General features: G+C 40.4%; 1 protein-coding gene across 1 annotated transcript in view; it reads right to left on the reverse strand.

Moving 5' to 3' along the window:
- spock3 (SPARC (osteonectin), cwcv and kazal like domains proteoglycan 3) overlaps positions 1-20,999 on the reverse strand; it is a 28,711-nt gene extending 7,712 nt beyond the window's left edge. Inside the window, exons 1-8 of the mRNA XM_061829171.1 lie at positions 20,846-20,999; positions 20,614-20,736; positions 9,155-9,194; positions 6,892-7,000; positions 6,178-6,286; positions 1,868-1,976; positions 1,556-1,660; positions 1,252-1,473 (exon numbers count right to left, since the gene is read on the reverse strand). Of these exons, the coding sequence (XP_061685155.1) occupies positions 1,252-1,473; positions 1,556-1,660; positions 1,868-1,976; positions 6,178-6,286; positions 6,892-7,000; positions 9,155-9,194; positions 20,614-20,736 (817 nt within the window). The 5' untranslated portion in view covers positions 20,846-20,999. The remainder of the gene's footprint in view (positions 1-1,251; positions 1,474-1,555; positions 1,661-1,867; positions 1,977-6,177; positions 6,287-6,891; positions 7,001-9,154; positions 9,195-20,613; positions 20,737-20,845) is intronic.
- Between the last annotated feature and the right edge of the window lie 255 nt (positions 21,000-21,254).

Raw genomic sequence — 21,254 nt, forward strand, 5'->3', positions numbered from 1 at the left:
GAGCGTTCGTCCACATCTGGTTTGGCCACCTGTCCCTGCTTTTTGGAACGTGTTGCAGCCATAAAATTCCAAGTTAATGATTATTTGCTATAAACAATACGGTTTATCAGTTTGAACATTAAATATCTTGTTTTTTTAAAGTGTATTCAATGAAATATAGGTTCAACATGATTTACAAATCATTCTATTCTCTTTTGAGAATGTATATGTTTAACCCAATGTCCCAACTTAATTGAAATTGGGTTTGTACATGTTTTAAAGGGAGTCAGTGTGACATGTATAACAGCACAAAATCAGTTTGGGATTTTACTAGCCCAAGTTCAATACATTATTATAATTTGAAAAATAACCAGGCAAATTCTGACACTTCTTTTACTCTTGACTGTTACTCCCAAATTGTAATGTATCAAATAGACTATAGCTAGTTGTTTGTCATTTGAAAGTAATTTAAAAGTAATGTAATGTACAGTATTACCTGCATGAATTGTAATGCACTACTCCACACTACTTCTGTGTCGTGTTCTTCCTCCTGATCTGGTGCTTCCGGAGTAACTCTTTTTCCCAAATAATTGTAATTTTTCAATTTATAAATAAAAACAAATCACAAAAAGACTTGCTTGCTGCAGTGGGCTCTGTAAATGGACTGATCCCGACACATATAATCACATATGCATGAAAACTATCACACAGCCAATCCACGGTCCTACACATCATTACACATCGACAGCGAAGGGACAGATGGTCAATAATGCTACAGTCAGAGCTTGCAGGAAGGGCAAAACTTAAGTAGAACCCTACTGACTCATGTAATGAAATCCTCGATGGATGATTTTTAAAATGCTCAAAGGACACTTATTGTAGAAAGTCCCAGAAAAAGAAAAACATCTGGTTAAAGTCCAGAGTAGTGTAACATTTGACATTACTGCCACACCTTAAATTACTGTGTTTGTAGAACAAAAAGTGATCAAATTGTAAGGGCTCTGCTCCTCACTTCCTAAAGTAAATTGGTCTTCATTTCCTCGGTACTGTTCTAAAACAGAGGTGGGTGAAGTCCATCATTTAATCTGGCCCATTGAGCAGTTACATGATCACAGGTCCTGTTGAATTAGCTTCATTTTACACTATACAGGTACTGTACTTTTTATTATTTTTAATGTAAAACTGTTTGTGCCTCAGCTCCATCAAGGTTGGTAAACACTGGTCTGACAGCCATCGTCATCATAGTAACAATTTGAAAGTGATATTTCTTACCTGTGTACCTCTGGAAACAGCTACACCACTCAGAGCTGGAAATAACTTTGTTGGCATGCGTATCGCATGTCCTGAAGAAGGCGTCGGAGCAAGGCTCGTTCCTGTCCAGGTAGAGGCTCTTGATCTCTGATTGGTCCAGCTGGAGGTCAAAGTTCGTGTCCAGGCGGGAGAACATCCACTCGAAAGGATCTTTGCAGACAGGTGATGCCCGAACCTCAAATTCTAGTAAGGAAGGACAATCAGAGTTTATGTTAATTTGTAGGAAGACGTAGTGCAGTACAGCATTCTTAATGGTGCCACTCACTGTTCTTCTGGATCTTGTCTGTCTTGTGGTTGCCGTTGTCATGCAGTACTCTAAACCAGTCTCTCAGTCGGCTCACTACCTCCTTGAGTTCAAACTCACGGCACACTGAGAGAGAAGACCAGTAATAATTAATGATGCTGTTTTACTGCCTGACTTAATCCTTTTGGTGGCTGAGAGGCGATGTACTGGCTTCAGGTAATCAATGATCTTGAAAAAGAGGTTGGTTCATCATCTGCCTGTTCCTTCTGATTATGCACCACAGTATCCGTTTTGGTGTGTGTGTGTGAGTGTGTGCATATGCGTGTGGGTCACCTTTCCTCTCTGTGGAGCTCTCTTCAGGCTGACCGGGGCAAGGACACATTCCAGGGCACTTGACAGCAATCTTCTTGCCAGTGATGCATGCTTGGTACTCTAACTTGCACTAACACAATGAGACCATGGAAGGAGAAAAATGAGTCACAAGAGGAAGAGTAAACTATCATGACTCCCATGTTTCTACTTGATTAGTAATAATTAGTTTATGTGCACAAGGGGTGGGAATCTCTCGTTATAGCATTGCAATATTTTGCCAAACCCATGATATAATTTTGAAGTAGGGAAAAATATATGCAGCGTGACAATTATGTAACTAAAGTAAGTAATGTACTCTATAAAAGTCTAAGGCACAATTTGGCTGCCATGAGGGACGTGGCCAGGCCACTGCTCTAGGCGGTGCCACCTCTGACACCTGCCACAGCTGTTTCACATTCAGCACTCTTAATTGACTAGGCATTTAGGCTTGGAATTTGTCACTGGCATTTACCAGTTCGTTGCACATGCTTCACTGCATTCTGGGACACTCTGCTACTGTGCGTAAGTTAGAGCAATCCTTTGTCACAGCAGATGTGCCCCTTACATTGTCCACGTCTTGTCACATTTTTTAGTTTGCCTCATAGTCATCGGACCTCGTTTCATGTTTGTGGACCTTGCTTCTAGCCTCGTGTTTTTGTGCTTCTGCATTGTTTTGGACTGCCTTTTGGTATCTATCTGTTTTTGAAATACAGCCACTCTGAACAGTATCCCGTTGAACTTGGTTGAATTTTGAACAAGGGAACAAACATTTTTGGGGGTGCCACATTTTTTTTCATTAATTTGTTTTAGTTTTGCCACAATAACACAAATGGAAAAAATAAATTCCTTCATCTGCACCCTCATCCATATCCTCAACAACGTACACTGCCACAAATGTACCAGTGTTCATTCTTGGATAATGCATCACACCTCCACAAACATTTATAGGAATTGATTTTGTCTTTTCGCGCTATCCTTCTACCTATACGACAAATTTACTGCTTTACTATAGCTAAATGATTGCAGGAAAAAATGGTCTTAAAAGCAACAAAGACAGTCCCTGGCGAAATGTTTTGGACAGTATTACATATTTTGTAGAAACTTGATCTTCTTATACACCAAACATACATAGCAAAAGATTACATAGAAAATATATACTTTTGTCAATAGAATATTTCTACAGTAATAGTTTTTCTCTTTCTACAAATGAAAAAAAAAACACCAACAAGTAACAGGTATTAGACTAAATACTTTCACAGACATTGGTCTGTGTTTTAATGTAATTAATATTCATGTATATTGTCATTATCTAAGTGGGCAAAAGCTTCATTACCAATGGCTAGGTCCCCTACGTTCATTCCCCTACGTAGTATTGTTATGAGCTGAAACAAACATAATATAAAGTATAATATGTTTTCTTCAAATATGATGTCATTACATTAGGACTTGTTTATGAAAGCAACAAAACAACAATCAACACCTTTTGAGGGTGTTTTGACTCATCAGAACAAATCCAAGTGAGAGGCAAGTAGCGGAGCAGTCAAATGTTGAAAACACAACATAATAGCACATTTTCAAGGTTTAGGGTACAGGTGTCAAGCACAAGACCTGGGGGCCAAATCTGACCCGCCACTCCATTTCATGTGGCTCACAATAGCAAATTATTTTTATGAGCCACCTTTATTGCTCCGTGAATGATATTGCAATGTCTTCATGTCTCAATTCACTGCCTGTCTGTTGTTGTACTCAACATCTATGTCGTACTAGAGTGATCCATCTATCCATCCATCTATCCATCCATCTTTTACCGGTTTTCCCAGTTGGGTCACAGGGGCAGTAGGTCTAGCAGTGATAACCAGACTTCCCTTTCCCCAACCACTTACTCCTGCTCTTCCAAAAGGAAACAGGGCGTTCCCACAGCAAAGAGATATAGTCTCTCCAGCGTGTGCTGGGTTGTCCTCAGTGTCTCTTTCCGGTGGGACGTGCCCAGAACACCTCACCAGGGAGGTGTCCGGGGGGGATCCGGACCAGATGCCCCAGCCACCTCATATGCTCCTCTCAATCCAGAGGAGCAGCGGCTCGACACTGAGGCCCACCCAGGCGACTGAGCTTCTATCTATCTCTAAGGGAGAGCCGGGACACCCTGTGGAGGAAACATATTTCCCCTGCTTGTATCCGGGATCTTGTTCTTTCCGTCAGGACCCACAGCTCGTGCCCATAGGTGAGGGTAGGAACATAGATTGACTGGTTAATTGAGAGCTTTGCCTTTCGACTTGGCTCCCTCTTTACTATAATGGACCTATACAAAGTTTGCACGACTCCAGATGCTGCACCGAGCCACCTGTCGATCTCTCCCTCCATTTTTCCCTCACTCGTGAACAAGAACGCAAGATACTTGAACTCCTCCACTTGGAAAAGGATCTCATCCCCGATCTGGAGAAGACATGCCAACTTTTTCTGACTGAGGAACAGGTTGTCAAATTTGGAGGTGCTGATCCCAGCTACTTCAAACTTGGGTGCAAACCGGTTCATTGGAGACCATGGCTTGATGAAACCAACAAAACCACATCATCTGCTTGAAGCAGAGATGCAATGCTGAGCCCATCAAGCCAGACACCATCTACACTTCAGCTGCGCCTAGAAATTCTTCCCATAAAACCTATGAACAAATTCGGTGACAAAGTCCATATCTCACCGGAAACGAGTCTGACTTTTTGCCAGCAATGCGGACCTAACTCTGACACAGGTCGTGCAGGTACCGAACAGCCCGTATTGGGGGTTCAGTACCTCATCCTCCCCAAGAATCCCACACAGGAGTCCCCGAGGGACATGGTTGAACACCTTCTCCAAGTCCACAAAACACATCTAGACTGGTTTGGCGAACTCCCATGCACACTCAAGGGTCCTCCCAAGGGTGTCAAGCTGGCCCACTGTTCCACGGCCAGGACAGAAACTGCTTCGCTCCTCCTGAATCTAAGATTTGACTTCCTGATGGACTCTTCTATCCAGTACCTCTGAATAGACCTTACCAGGGAGGCTGAGGAGTTTGATCCCCCTGTGGTTGAAACACACCATCTGGTCCTCCTTCTAAAAAAACAACATCTCCGGGCGAATCTCATCCACCCCCGGGGCCCAACCACCTCAGTGACCTCAACCTCAGAGAGAGAAGAGCCCGCCTCTGAGAGCCCAGACTCTGGTTCCTCATGGGAAGGCGTGTCGGTGGAATTGAGGGTGTCTTCGAAGCATTCTCCCCACTGACTCAACATCCTGGGTTGATGTCAGCAGTGCCCCATCCCACTATATACACAGTGTTGACGGTGCACTGCTTCAACCCTCCTCAAATACCAGCCCCAAATTTCCTTGAAGCTGTCTTGAAGTCGTTCTCCATGGCCTCACCGAACTCCTTCTACGCCTGGGTTTTTTCCTCAGTGACCACCGAAGCTGCTTTCGGCTTGGCCAGCTGGTACTTATCAGCTGCCTAGGCAGTTCCACAGGCCAGAAATGCCCAACAAGACTCCTTTGTCATCTTGACGGCATCCCCACTGTTGGTGTCCACAAACGTATTTGGGGGTTTCTGCCACGATAGGCACCGATCACCTTACGGCTACAGCTCCCGTCAGTCGCCTCACCAATGGAAGCGCGGAACATCGTCCACTTGGACTCAATGTCCCCTGCCTTTGTTTGTATATGAGCAAAGTTCTTTCAGCGGTAGGAGTTGAAATTCCTTCTGACAGTGGAATCTGCCAACCATTCCAGGCAGACTCTCACAATAAATTTGGGACTGCCACATTGGACCGGCATTTTCCCCAAACATCAACTCACCACCAGATGGTGATCAGTTGACAGCCCTGCCCCTCTCTTCACCCGAATGTCCAAGACATTTAAACGGATTCAATCACAACGGCCCTCTCAGGGAAATCAAACTTAGAATGTGGCCTGTGACAAAAATAAATTTGACACACCTGAATTCAAGGGAAACCTGTTTTTAAGTACAACTCCACACACAATACTTCAATGCAGGTGTCTGATGTTGCAGTTTTGAGTTTTTTTAGATAAAAGAATGTGATTAGAACGAGGCATGGGTATAAAAAAAGATAATGAACTGATTGTTTAGAATTGTTTGATTGATGATTGTAGTCTTAACAGGAAAACTATGATGTTACCCAAGGCCAAACGGGAGTGCTCAAAAGAGCACTGGGGTGGATAATTATTCATTCGTCCGGATAGTCAAAACTTCAACTTATATTTTCATATTTTGTCCCACCCATAATGTTCATTGAAATCAATGGTACCTTGGTGGAGTAGGTGTGGCCGTCGGTTCCACAAACTGGAGAAGGGTGGACCACGGGGCAAGGCTTGCACTTTGAGCTGGGACTCTGGTAAAAACTGGTATCTTTAAAGCTGGGGAAAGAGAACACCACAATGAAGATGATGCACTGCCAAGATCAGATTTAGGATTTGCGTGTGATTCTTTTATTTGATATCTCCTTGTGTTAATAATGTACTGCAGAGTCTAAGAATGGGAAATGAGGTCAGCATGGCATTGCTATCCTCAGTCCAGTCTGCAGTGTCCCCAACAAAAAACACAACACACTCAATATCTGAGGCCCATTCACATAACTTGGCAGAGCTTTGCATCAGTACTGTGGTAATTTGACTCAACAGTCATAGTCACGAGGGAGTATCCCAACCAGTAGAGGAGTTGCAAACATCGGAAAGCCCCTTGGGTCTTAACGCGCTTTTGCTGCTCAAATAAGTGAGGAAAGAACGCAGCAAGCTACAGTGAAGCAAAGTGTAGTAATAAAAACTTGATTTGCTACTGATGCAGGAACAATCATCTTTCATTTGGAGCGCCGTCATATGGAAATATCTGCCTGCAATTTAGATTTGGTCAATTTTGCATTTGTGTGTGTGTGTGTGTGTGTGTGTGTGTGTGTGTGTGTGTGTGTGTGTGTGTGAGAGAGAGAGAAAGAGAGAGAGAGCGAGAGAGAGAGAGTGTTGTTTACCTAACCCTTCTCTGGCTGACACAAGTGACTGTTTTATAGTCCTCTGACACACACACTTTGTGGCGGCCACATTTGATCTTCAAACATGGGTCTTTAGTTGGATCAAGGCCTGCACATATGCACACACAAAAAAATCTCTGAAGAGTGTATATTTGTGCCTCTTTCAAAGAGGACCTCTAGAGAAAATACGCATTGGAGGCACAGAGAATAATCTTGAATGAATTGTTTGCTTTGTTCTTTTCAGGATGTGTCAGCAATTCTTTATTCAAAGCATGTACTTTCATTTTTATCCTTCCAAGCTCCATGGATACATCTGTTTGCGCATGTTAATTCTAGCCACTAATGTCTCTCTCACGCTGAACCTAAAGCCGTAATACCATAAGTATCCTTAAAGCTAAAAACAGATGTAACTAGTTATAGATGCTATGTCTGACCTCACATCAGCTTTAGCTCTCTGGCGGGCTTGTGCGGACAGTCTTTAAACTGATTTGGTATTAGCAGAGTGGTACAGGCATCTTTTAAGAGAGCTGATTTTAGATGTGAACGTTAGCCTGAGGGTGTGATTTTTATTGGGTAAGCACGACCCATCCATGACTGATCGCAAGTCTGCCTTTAACTTGTACAGCAACACATACGGAGAGTATCTGCTGATTCCAGAACAGTTTGTGAACGACCTCTCCGCGAAAGAACCTTAGGATAATACCTGAGCAGCTTTGCTAGATTACACAGCCTCCATCCTCCAATGCACTCTCTAATACTATTGTTTCCCTGTCGTGTCCAGTGTTGCTGTGTTGCACTCATGACTTGTAAGCACTAATGTCATGGCGGGCTCGGATGCGAGTGTATATTTATCACCCTATTGTCCTAGAATGTCGAATCAAGGTGACTGGACGGATAAAAATGATACTTCCGTTGTCATTTGCTTTTATTAGGTGATCAGTTGCCTGAGGAGAAATAGGGGTGGCAAATCGTCTGTCAGGTTAGTTAGGTCCGCATTGCTGGCCACGATTATGAACGGTAAATTTCAATTTGAGAGCAAAGTGCATCTGATTGAGCAGCAGCTCCTCTTGATTGCCATTAAGTCTTTCTATAAAGCCATATTGGCACACTTGAGTCGATAAGCATGCCAGCTCAACCGAGGGTGAGAAATTAAGAGACTTGTTGTGTTTTGAATAAAGAAAAATAGTTAATGTACAGTATACGAGCAAAACTTTTTTTTATCCACTTCACTCAAGTGGTAGGGCAAAAATAAATAAATAAACAAAGCAATGCATTTTAACTTGAAAACTCAATTTGGGCCACTCAAAAGTCAAGGTAGATGTTTTTGATTGAGCATGTTGAGAGAAAGCCAGTGATGAACGCAAAGATGTTGTTGCAGTCAACTGAAAGTCTGTTCTGACAAAAAAAAAGCTTTTTCCATTCAGATCTTTATTAATTTATCAAAACTATATAAAAATGTATATTATAGTATAGTTGTAAAATATGTATTCTGTATTTTATTTATTGTCGAATGTAGGATTTTCAGCACAGAGTGTCAAAAAACAGTTGACTGCAAAACATGTTTAAAGTCAACTTTACAACCCAACTGACATGTTTTTGGAGTCCTATATGCTGTAGCCAGAATTTTATTTACATTTTCAGGGTCTGAGGTTTTTTGTCTGTTTGCAAGAAGCACATTTTATGTAAGTCCCGTTCAGTGATTTGTTAGCTTATGGCCATGCTACCCTGAGAAGGCCCAATCTCGGAAGCTAAGCGGGTTTGGCCCTGGCAAGTACTTGGATGGAAGAACACCTGGTAATACGAGGTGCTGTAAGCTTCTCTCCCTGCATAAATGCAGAAGGGACGCATATGGGAGGCCATCCAGTGTAAAAATCTGTGCCAAACAAATGTGCGTTCATCTAAGATGAAATGTTGTGTTGACACCTAAGGGGACAAGCTGAAAGGAAAAGAAGGTGTTCAGTGATTTGTTAATTCACAGTTAAATTGTGCAACATTTAAAACTTATGAGGGTGTCTGTGTTTTATTGTCATTTATTTTTCTTATTACGAAAGAGCGTAAAAATCTATTAAAAATTGGAAAGAAGCTATTTGAGGGAAATGTCAGGAATTTTATTTTCAGGCCATTTTGCCCAGTCCTACAAACAAATTGGTACAAGACCCTACAAACAATACAATGTTGCAAATAAAGGTAGACTCACAGAATTGTATGCAATTGTGAGAGAAAAAAAAACCCATATAATCCATATTCAACTGTAGACACAGACCTTGATCAAAGGGCTTGGATGGCATCCATGTTCCTGGCTCCTGAAACACGGTTAACCATATGGACAATAAGGACAGGGCTTCAATGACACTTCAAATACTGTACATGCATATGTACGTAACAAATTCATGGCCGATGAAAGGATCAAGACAAACCTCCACTTCCTGTAGGAAAGCCAGTATAGAAAGAGATAAAAGCAAATCATTTTGTTAGTGCTTTCTGTATTAGAGGAATATATGAAAGTGCCAGAGAACATCAATCACAAACGCTCACGGCATGCATGTGTTTAGCAAAGATAATGTCTCGACTTGAGTGTAGTGAGGGACAGGCCATAAAAATAAGCATCTAAAAAAATCCATATGTATATTGTCGAACAAATTCAGATGGAACATAGTCTAAAAACATGGTCTAAAACCTAGGCTAGTTGTGTATCTTCCTTGTGAGACCATTTGAAGGCAACTCAAAACCGTTACATGCGAAATATAAGAACACTTGTTTAAATTGTGCTCTTTCTGGAAGGCCAAACCAAACATTGGCACCGACTATCAACACAAGCATGGAGATGAAAGGGTTGCCACCATGTGACTGACTGTGGGACCTCCACATAATGAGATTAATAAGCAAGAGCTGCCTTATGAAACGTCTCCCCCAAAACAAATGTTTTCGTCGCATTCACTCTGAAGAGAAATGCTCACCACATGATAACTAAAACATTAAAATAACTATATTAGATAACCATCTTCGAGGTTGCACAGACTTTAAATCAAACAGACAGGGAAGGAAATAGGCTGATAAAACACAAGTACATTTAATGGTATGGCTGAACAGAAACACATTGTACTATGTATCTTCTTATTTGCCCTTTAATATAATGGTGGAAGTTTTCACTTAAAGGAGTAAATCTAGGAGTAAATTTAGTCTAATTTCTCATTTAAAATGAATCTGGTATAATTAAAGGAACACGTTGTCAAAAGTAATAGGAATGGGAGCAGACATTAAAAGTTAGTAGATGAGGGTTCAGTGTTTCTTTCAATGCCAGAGTTATCCAAAGAGTTCACCAAGAAACATTGCAAAACTGGAAAAGTATTATTGAAATTCCTCTTTCGCGCCGACATTCCAATGAGCTGAACTGACAGCTAATCAGCGTTTGCCACGCCTGCAGTGCTTCCTGTTCTGACCCCCCATTGCTCGTGGATATGTTTCACCGAACAGAGAATGTCCATTATTTGGCATTTTGTGGCCGATTTTTGAGAAAAATAATTACAGACAAAACAAAAATAGCATAAAGTACAACGGTCAAGCCTACGCGTTTGAGCCACAATACACACAGGCGGAACTTGACGTGTTAGAGAGGGAGCGTGAATGCTATGTGAATGCTACATGAATGCTAGGGGCTATGTCCAAAGTCAAAAATGCGAGATTATTTTCTGAGTACGGCGTAGAACTATCTAATGGTTTATCTATATTTTATTTATTTATGGAATATAAAATGCAAAAAAGAAAAAAATGGGACTTCCCTAATAAGATTACACGTATATATCCATTCATCCATTTTCTTAGCCGCTCAGCCGTACGAGGGTCGCGGGAGTGCTGGAGCCTATCCCATACACGCAGACACAGAGAGAGCATGCAAACTCCACACACGGAGGTCAAAGATTGAACCCAGGTCCTCATAACTGTGAGGCCAACGCTTTACAGCTGCTCCATTGTGTCGCCTAATAAAGTATGTTGTTGCCTATACAGTCCCGGCACGAGAGGGTATAGCTCAGCGGCTAATAACCAGTAATGGGTAGATGCGTGCAAATTTCCCTGACTGATGAACAAGCCTCAACTGTGACAGCCACAGCTTTATCCTGTCACGTTGACCACACAAGAGGGGGAAGAAAGACAAATTTGGGTGCGTTTTCTCAGTTTTGTTGCAGTTTGGTGCACAACATGTTGGCATCTTGGCTTAGCTAGAACAAATGGTCAATAATGCGAAGCACCAGTGACGTCAGGGGTGGGGTCAAGGACGTTTCTTCTCGGTCAGGCTGTGAAAGCTGGTACATATCCAGATTTTGGTTGGATTTTGAAAATTTTCTTTATTTTCAATTGTTTTTTTAATTAATGTAAAAAATACATATAATAATAATATTACTTCACATTGGAGGGTTTATTGTACATATGAATTTGGGGGAGAGTCTTTTAAGTATTAAGCATTGTATACAATAAACATCTTGTTGAAGTCCCTGTTTCTCTGGCGTAAAACTGAGGTTTTTTTTTTTTCATTTACAATCCTCCAACGCAATGGATGCGCAGAAAGTGGAAATGCGGTTTTCATATGACTTCATTTTAACAACTTTGGGGGGCTTAAATTTTGTCCCCAAATCAGTCCGAAACTCCTCTGCCTCATTTCCTGGAAGTAAGCGCCCACACAAAGCATACCATGCAGAATTTTGAGTGTTTCCTTGAGTGGGCATCACACCACGAGATTAGCCGAAGCAATAAGAATATCCATCCATTTTCTTAGCCACTTATCCTCACAAGGGTCACAGGGAGTGCTGGAGCCTATCCCCGCTGTCAACGGGCAGGAGGCGGGGTACACCCTGAACTGGTTGCAAGCCAATCGCAGGGCACATGCAGACAGACAATAGTTGCACTCACAATCACATCTAGGGGCAATTTAGAATGTCCAATTAATGTTGCATGTTTTTGGTATGTTGGAGGAAACCAGAGTCCCTGGAGAAAACACACGCAGGCACGGGGATAAAATGGAAACTCCACACAGGTGAGTCCGGGATTGAATCTGAAACCTCAGAACTGTGAGGCCAACCCTTTCCAGCTGAGCCGCCTTAAGAAGAACATTTTTGTGCTAAATTATTGATTGTAAATGTTCAATAAGCCACCAGAAAGCCAATAAAAGCTCCAAAAGTCAACCCTTTGATAAATAACATATGAAACACCGTAGACTTCATGAAAGAATAGGAGGTATCCAACCGAACAATGACCTCTCTTTCATTAAATGTCAAAGTGATGTTTAATGTTTATTTATCCATTTTAAAATCAATTTCACATTGTTTTCATGTTAAATTACAGTTATTACCAATAAAATGTATTTATTGAGGCACTCATGGTGTAGTGATACACATGGCTGACTTTGGTGAGGGAAGTGTGGGATCGATTCCCGTTCACTGATGGTGTTAATATCTTCCCTGCGACCAGTTCAGAGTGTAGTCTGCCTTGAACCTTGAAGTTTGCTGGGATAACCTCCAGCTTGTCTGTGACACTTGTGGGGATAAGCACCTTGGATATTGTATGGATGTATTTGTTGTTACCGTTTGTTGTTATTTTGGGTGTTTGGAAAGGAATATTGAAGATTGAGGATTCACTGTCTATAAATGTTGTTTTGTGATTATTATTCAGGCGGCACAGTGGATCAGCTGGAAAGCATTGGCCTCACAGTTCTGAGGTCCCGGGTTCAATCTCAGACCCACCTGTGTGGAGTTTGCATGTTCTCCCCGTGTCTGCGTAGGTTTCCTCCCACGTCGCCAAACCATGCAACATTATTTGGACACTCTAAAGTGCCCCTAGGTGTGAGTGTGGCTCTTTGTTTCTATGTGCCCTGTGATTGGCCAGTTTAGGGTGTACCCTGCCCATTGACAGCTGGGATAGGCTCCAGCACTCCCGCGACCCTCGTGAGGATGAGCGGCTAAGAAAATTGATGGATGGATTATTATTCATTTTAATCACAAAACTGAAAATCGGACTCCATTTTTTGTTTGCCATATATTATAAATCATTTATATAATGTTAAAAGGGAACATTATATTCTTTAAAAAACTTGTGCTCATTGTATTATACAGAGATGGGTTGTAATGCTACATTTATGCGGCTACATTTACTCAATCAACATTTTTGATAAATTAAATTATTAATAATAATTAAATGAAGCACATTTTATTCAAGTAGTTATGTTAAGAAGAAACAGTACTTTTACGCCGTAAATTTAATCTATGTTGCTCACTAATTTCATTATCAATAATTCCTTATTTGTAGACTTTGGTTTACAACTTCCGCATCACGGGCCGTTGCGCCAATCCGCCATGATGATCTCAGTGATGTGTGACTCAAATTCACTAAGACACAAAAAAGTTACCTGTCTGCCCAAACTTGTATATTTGCAGCCCACTTCCAACGTGGCCTAACACCTGGTAAATTGCAAATGTTTTTGCTGTTTTGGCTGTGCATATGGCTCAAGAAAGTGTTAAACATGCATCTTTTAGTGTATGTTCCAATACTTTCTCACGCACACACACACACACACACACACACACACACACACACACACACACACACACACACACACACACACTATCAGTATGTCAGGTGATCAAAGAGGTTCTTCCTTCATTCAGTTATTTTAGTGGATAAAGCAAATCACGTTGCTCTAAGGCCTGCATGTTTCTTTTTCATTTAAAAACTGAAATGGTGGCAACCATTGAACATGAGTTTGAATGACATCTGTTATTTCTGAACATATGGCAGTTATGCATCCAACTTGATTTTGTTTTATTTATTTCATTCCAATTTTATTTGACCAGATAAAAGACCAGTTCAAAGTGAACATCTCTTTTGCAATGGTGATCTGGCCGAGAAGGGAACAAATGAAGTGGATGTGAAGTCCAAGTTGATGATATTCAAGTTTATTTCAGTGGTTAATTTTCACACTTTCCCTCTCAAAGACACAAAAACAAATCATTTGAATTATACAAATTGTAGGTCACATGAATGGTGGAAAAAGGTTTAAAATTATTTATTTTGGACAAAGTTCTTTGACAACACAAAAACTTGTCATTTGAACAGAGTGTGCAGAGTTTTTATATCTACTGCAGCCTTGTTCCTGTCTTCTGTTAAGCCCACAATACTTACTGTGCTGTTTAACAAGTCATAACAAAAAAAATACAACAGCATTTCCTGGAGCTGAATTTACCCGAATTTATTATTTGACACAGATTTTACTCTATAAAAATATGTGTTTTACATTAAGTCCTAATGTTCACCAATATCTCACTCTGCATATATTTTATCTACCGGTAGTTATTGTTTTTTTTATTTGACGTTCATATTTATATTATTAGTATTATTATTATTATTATTCACTTTGTACTCAATTCTTGAGTAGATTTTTCACTGAGTACTTTCTTACTCATATTCAAGTAATTATTCGGAGAACTATTTTGTTTTACTCGAGATATTATTTAAAAGTAACTCTTACTTGAGTACAAGTACAAGTTATGAAGTATATGGATTTCTGCACTATAGAAAAAAAGTGCATAATTTTATCCAAACTACTTATCGGGACCTTAATATCTAGTAGAAAAAAAAATATTGCATGTTAGCAGAAAATCACATTGCATGTCATTTGTGCATAAATGAATACATATGTGTGTTATTTATTCTAAATGGTGACATTTTAATGTCAAGGCCTCCTCCTGCTTTACCTCATGCTCCCACCTCTGAGCCCCCCACAACACCCCCCGCTCTCCCCCATGTCCTCCCAAGATGTCAAGAGGGGGCAACTCTTGCTTCCATATGCCCCCTTCCCCCAAGCTCCTATTACTAACTCCTTCTTGTCCTCCATTTTGGCTGCACTATTGACTATTCTTTTCCCTTTACAAGGTCATCGTATAACAATACAAAGAAATGAGCTCAAGTGAGAAAGTGCTGTACATTTTTTCTGCTTGCTTTGTGAGCTTCCTTGCTCCTACTTGAGAAGTGAATAAGGGAAACAAAGCATTATGGAGGCCAGGCCTGAAGTCAGCGTTTATCAAAAAAGTGCCCTTGGTCTGATTTCTTAATGGATGTAACAACTCATGCATATACACACAGTTCAACCAATAGACAACGTACAGAATCATCATCAAAGTGATTGTTATGCAGCATAACGTTTCAACATTCCAAACTGTCAGATGAGTAGATGAACGGGTGCCTCATCGTTCACATGCAATGCCTACTTTTGCCCAAACTCTGCTACTGAAAATGTATTTGCCTCCTGAGTATCTAAAAATAGAAAGTATTCAGTTCATTGCTCCATCTCTTTTTCACCTGTCTCGCTCTCTATCACACTCCCTTGCTCAACAATCTTCATTCAAATGGAGACCAAAGATCATGTGGCTCTCACGGCCTATTAGCTTTTCTTCTCATTTACTTTGGAGTTGTGATAGAAAACGATTGCTCGAGAAAAACATTGTTTTTAATAACTGCTTCTCTCACCTCTACTGTTGCAGAATAGCCCCCACCCCTCCACCCCTTGTTAATTGCGCTCTAACTGCTTCCTTCAACCTGGTCTCCATTTTAACATCCAACAGAAGAAATGTTCACGTCTTCACTATACTCAGCCTGTCTGGTTCAAGCACGCAGTCACTGACACGCACGGATCAACAATGAGGTGCTCTAAAGTGGAAAAGGCCTCAAGGTCCTTCTTTGCATTATTCAGCTTCCATAAGTTAAACAGCACAGGACACATGCACAAGGACCGAGACAGAGAATCAAAGTGATCAGCTCCTTTTACCATTAAAATATGAAACAACCCCAACCCCCACTCCCCCCCAAAATAAAAAACCATTGGGTGTATTATAGAGGGGACAAAACCTTTGAAAATGAGAAGCATTTTGGGGGTTTTAGTTTTTAAAAAAGAAAGGGAGATTGTGTTCTCTGATACAAATTAAGCTTTCACTATACAGTATAACTTAATGTTCTCAGTTTGCTCATTTTACCATTAAATATGAATCTGAAAATATGAATGAAAAAATACATTGGGGGTATTATAGATGGGACCCAACATTTGACAATGAGAAGCATTTTGGGGGTTTTACTTTCTCAGAAAGAAATGGAGATTGTGTACTCTGATACAAATTAAGCTTTTACTGTATTATTTAATATCTAAAAAAATGATTCTCAGTTTGCTTAAAAGTAACAAATCAATGTAATGATATAGTGTAGGTTGCTAGCGTTATGTAAGGCTCAAATATTTGCACCCCTTAAACTAGGGGTGGGTCAACTTTTATGCTCAAGGGTCATATTCAATGAAAGGTTAAAAAATGTTGATATGAAATAGTTTAACAAAATAATTTATTATAACAATATCAAAATCAACCAAGAATGTGAATTTTTTTCTTTATTTTTTTATTTTATTGTTTACAAGCAGCCATCCCTCCATTCTCTGAACAGCTTATCCTTACTGGGTTTGTGAGTGCGCTGGCAACTTAAAGTAGTTTTTTTTTATGCAGAATTCGAATCTGGATTCCGTTATGAAGGAAACATTTTTATTTTTCGATTATCTGCAAAAAATGATAGCACATTGCTGGATTCGCCGAAAAAAGATGAAAATGAAGTGGAAACAGCAGAGTAGGAACGTGACGTGCCGGTGTCAACAATGGCGAGCATTGGAATACATTGTAAGAATGATGAGGAATTTTCCGATATTTCGAGAGATGAACACTATTCTGAAGGGTCCCACGAAGACCGTGAAGAATACGAGGTTTATGAAGGCATTAAAGGTGATCAATTTGAGCCAATTAGACAGCACACACGTTTGAATGCAGAAGAGAGTGCCAAGCAAGCAGTTAGACACATGGAGCAGGATATGCCTTGTTTTGGAAACAAAGACTGGTAAGCATTTGTGAAGTTCTTGTTTGGTTTAGTTACTCATAAACTGATAAATAGTAAAGGCTTCGATATCCTGAATGTATATACAAAATTTTCGGTCTTGTTTTAAAATTATACAAACGGCGTGTATTAAATAGGTAGTAAATATGTTTTGGAGACGGTGAAACAATTCATTGTACTGCGCGATGGATCTGCCTGTGCTTGTATGGGAAACTATCTGCAGTACAATGTGTCACTAATTTGCGTGTACAAGGCTTGTTTATTATCGCACTAAAACAAACAGAAGATGATAACGTAGTCCACAGTCTAAGTTGATATATTCTCACAAATAAGGATTTAATGAACGAAATCCGTTTAAAATGTTGCCACGTTAATTTGAGAGCAATAGCTGGTGATATCTTGCTTCACCATAAATATAATTTCACGTGGTAAACTGATGCCATAACCACTGTACCAGTTGCACAATAGCAAGTCCACCTGTCGTGACGTATGAGGCTCTGCCCCCAAAATGAGTCACTTTTCAGACACTGGAAACAAGGTCAAAGTTTGCAGACTTTAATTCGTAAACATATTTTGGCTAAAAGCATTGAAAAAGTTATGCATTTTATGGTACAGTTGAACATACATTTTCGTCTAGATTATTTCCGTTTGAAATTAGATATTACTAACACTTTAAGAAACTAAAACAGCTATATTAATGTAACAAAATGCTACTTTGCCCACCTTTAACCTAAACAATAGGTAAAGCACATTGAGTTACTGTACATTGTGTATGAAATGAACTATGTAAATAAATTTGCTTTGCTAAAGTATGGGTCTTGTACAGCATATCATTATCCTATTATTCCATTTTGAGCCACTGTAGGCCAGGTTTATGATCATCAAGGCATACATGAACCAAAGAGAGTTGAAATCACAATGTTTTCTACTACTACTAACTACACTGTTCATGTTTTCTTCCTTTGAACAAATGTTGAGCACCTCTAACTCCACTGAATGATTGTAATTCTTATTGTTTATATATTTAAACCTGCCTTTATGAAAGACTTTCATAGACTAACTGGGGAACATCTTGCAATCATAATCATTTTATAATGATAATTGTTGCATTTTGCTTTGTTTAATTATGCATTGTATAGGACCAGAAATTACAGGACCACTTTTGAATGTGTCCTAAAAGTATGAGCAGAGAGAGAATATGTTCCAATGGAGCTTGTCAACATACTGTAAAACCTGTCAGGCTCCCAGTCATGCCGCCTCTTTGGGATATTCCCACCTTCCCCAAGAGCTAATCATTGAACTCGGTGCTACAAAGTCTAAAGATTGAGATGCAGCTCAGAGAGCTGCAGGCGCTCTCACATCAGGAGTTCCATTAAATCAGTGGCCAAGATCCCATCTAGTGCACTTAGCAGGAGCCCCACTTATGGCTGCAAGATAAAAGTCATAGAGTATATGCTTAAAATATAATATTCAAATCATATTAAAGACTAACATAGAATATGAGCACATACAGTAATGCATATAAGTCTGATTAAGATGTGCTTAAGAACCAATTTTTGACTGAATTACTTTGGCCCAATCCAAACAGCAGACTCAAACTGATGATTTGACTAAACACAAACAAAAGAAGAATGACTAATTGCTCAGCTTGTTAATCGTCAGGTGTGAATAAGTTGCTAGGAAAAATCTGTGAGTCTGTCCTGTGATTCATATAAACATTAACTTCCTGCAGCATCACACCCTATCATGTGACAAATACAAATGCTTTTTTAAGACATGTTAAAATGAAACCAAAGCGAATCTTCCTGCGGTCTTGAAGTACTAGACCACTTGCCTAACGTGACACACAATCACAGATTCTTTTCGGCTTCTGGCCTTCAATACACGATTCACCTGAACTGTTTCATGTGTGACAGACAACTGGGAGAAAAGAAGAATTAAAAAATTAACGTTTGAAAATCAGTAGTTTGGTTGTAAGTGTGAAAATGGGGGGGGGGCAAATTCTAAAAAATACATCCTGCTTCTTGTGTTTGTCTCTCAGACATGAACTATGTCAAGAGGGGAGATTCAGAGAAACATTCAACTTCATGCGTGCAGCAAGAAGGGTAAAGACCCTCATTAAAAGTGATGGAAGTGAAGGGTGTGCCATCTCAGCCGCATCGCTTTAAACCACAGCTCTCTGCATATATAATATTTTAAGCAAGTATGAACAAGTCCAAATCATTGCAGATTGTGGATGTCCAGAGGCAAGAAACATACAAGCTGCCTAAAATCCACAGCATTGTACTGTACACTCACTGGCCACAACATTCAGTACATATCAAATTTAACACATTGCTCTGTTGACAAAAAAAACGCAATGTCAAAGGCAACCACCACGCAACTTTTTTTTCCATTATTATTTTGTTTTTTTCCTGTTTCCATTGTGCTGCTATATGCACCAAAACAAGTGGATAAAATGTTCACTGACCTCTGAATCATGTTGGAATCCATGAAAAGCTTCCAAATTTACAGAAAGATAAAATTTTTGATACAATATTGCAATCACTAGCACTAGAGCAGACACAAATCAAATTGCGACTTGTGTTAACTGGCATGACTTTGAATTCAACAAACTGAATGTTATGTATTTTACAGTGTCGTAAAACTGTACTGCACCACACAGAGCGCTTCCTAATATCATAAATGATCCCCCGGTTCTGCCACCTCTGAAGCAGAAGGTACACAATTACCCCATAGATCAACATTTTATGATATTTTTATTTGCTACTGTGATGTGGGATTTTTTTTTTTTGTAATGTGAAATACAATGTGTATATAACTCAGCAAATGTTGGGAACCTCTTAACCATCAACCTAAACATAACATATTGTTAAAGTAAAACTATATATATATATATATATATATATATATACACATATATATATATATATAGATATAGATCTCTTTCAGAGCTCAAACAAAGATTGGATAGTTGTTTCTAATAGTTTTTCAATCTCCTGTATATACCTACAACCACAATAACCAACAGGATATTGTTAAAAGAAAACCTTTCTGACAGTGCCAATCAAAATGGAACATTATCGTCATTGTGCCAATATTCTACACCAATCATGTTCAATGGAGAGAAGAAGAAGGATATTTTTCAATCACTTCTTGTATATGTAAAAAAAAATAAAGGATGATGATGCCAGCATCGAATCTCCTTGCGATCTACTTTGCAGACAAGCACATGATGATGAGAAGCTGGATGCTATTCGCCATGACAATGAGCAGCAGCACTAAGTGGCCTTAGGCATGTCGGGGTAATGGTGGCTGACAGCACCTTACTTTAAGCCTACTATTCGAACCAAGAGTACCATGAACCAAACACACTCACTGCTTGAGAGAAGGTTAAGTGGGAAACCACTAGAGGCTGGATAATACTCTTTTAAATAGACTTCAGGAAGAGATACAGCCCACTTTAGTGGCAGTGTGTAAATTGGCTATTTTGGAATGCAAACAACACATACATGCAAGAGCACACAGCATCCAGGCCTCGAACCTGTTCGCAATTCAGGCCTGGATGCATGTGGGTGCTGTGGAAAGGTCTGTCTTTGGTAAGCAAGGACACACACGAGAGGGTCATTTGCATTGTTTGTAGACTATCCAGTGGTGAGCGTTTGTGACTGAAACACCCCCCCCCCCACACACACACACACACACGAGCGATGCACCCCGTTAGGCGCAAAGAGCAGCGCGTGATCACTTTGCACACACACACACACACACAAACACAATAGGCGAAAAAGCGGGTGGCCAAACGTGACTTACATCTCTGAATTTATCCCATCTTCCGACGAGCCACTTATCATCCAAAAAATTACCGCTGTCGGAACCAGCCGAGACGCGTCCGAGGGCGACAGCGCACACGCACAGCAAGGCGACGGTCCGCATCTGCGGACACAGACAAACAAACGAGACACTAAAACGGGCAGAGTCCGCCTTGCGCAGCTAAATAAACAACGCTGTCGGTGGGGAATTGGTTTGTTGACTCCGTGCCTACCTTGTCGCATCCGCTCGTCTAAACGAATGTGCTCTGCGCTGCTCTCTGTCACCACTAATATCTGCGCCCTCTCTCGGCGCTCTACACAGTCTGTGCGCAACCCGTCGTGCACGCGCAGGACACTGGTCACGCGCTCGGACAATCTCCTTCCTCCTCCGGAGGCTGACTCTGATGAGGTTAGCGAGATCTCTTTTGAAATAGAGCTTTTTGCATCGAATTGAAGTAACCACACCCGATTAAAATCTTCTTCTTCTTTTCCTTTCGGCTTGTCCCGTTAGGGTCGCCACAGCGTGCCATCTTTTTCCATCTTAGCCTATCTCCTGCATCTTCCTCTCTAACCCCAACTGCCCTCATGTCTTCCCTCACCACATCCATAAACCTCTTTGGTCTTCCTCTTGCTCTTTTGCCT

Source organism: Syngnathoides biaculeatus, chromosome 9, assembly GCF_019802595.1.
Source record: "Syngnathoides biaculeatus isolate LvHL_M chromosome 9, ASM1980259v1, whole genome shotgun sequence".
Classification (NCBI taxonomy): Eukaryota; Metazoa; Chordata; class Actinopteri; order Syngnathiformes; family Syngnathidae; genus Syngnathoides; species Syngnathoides biaculeatus.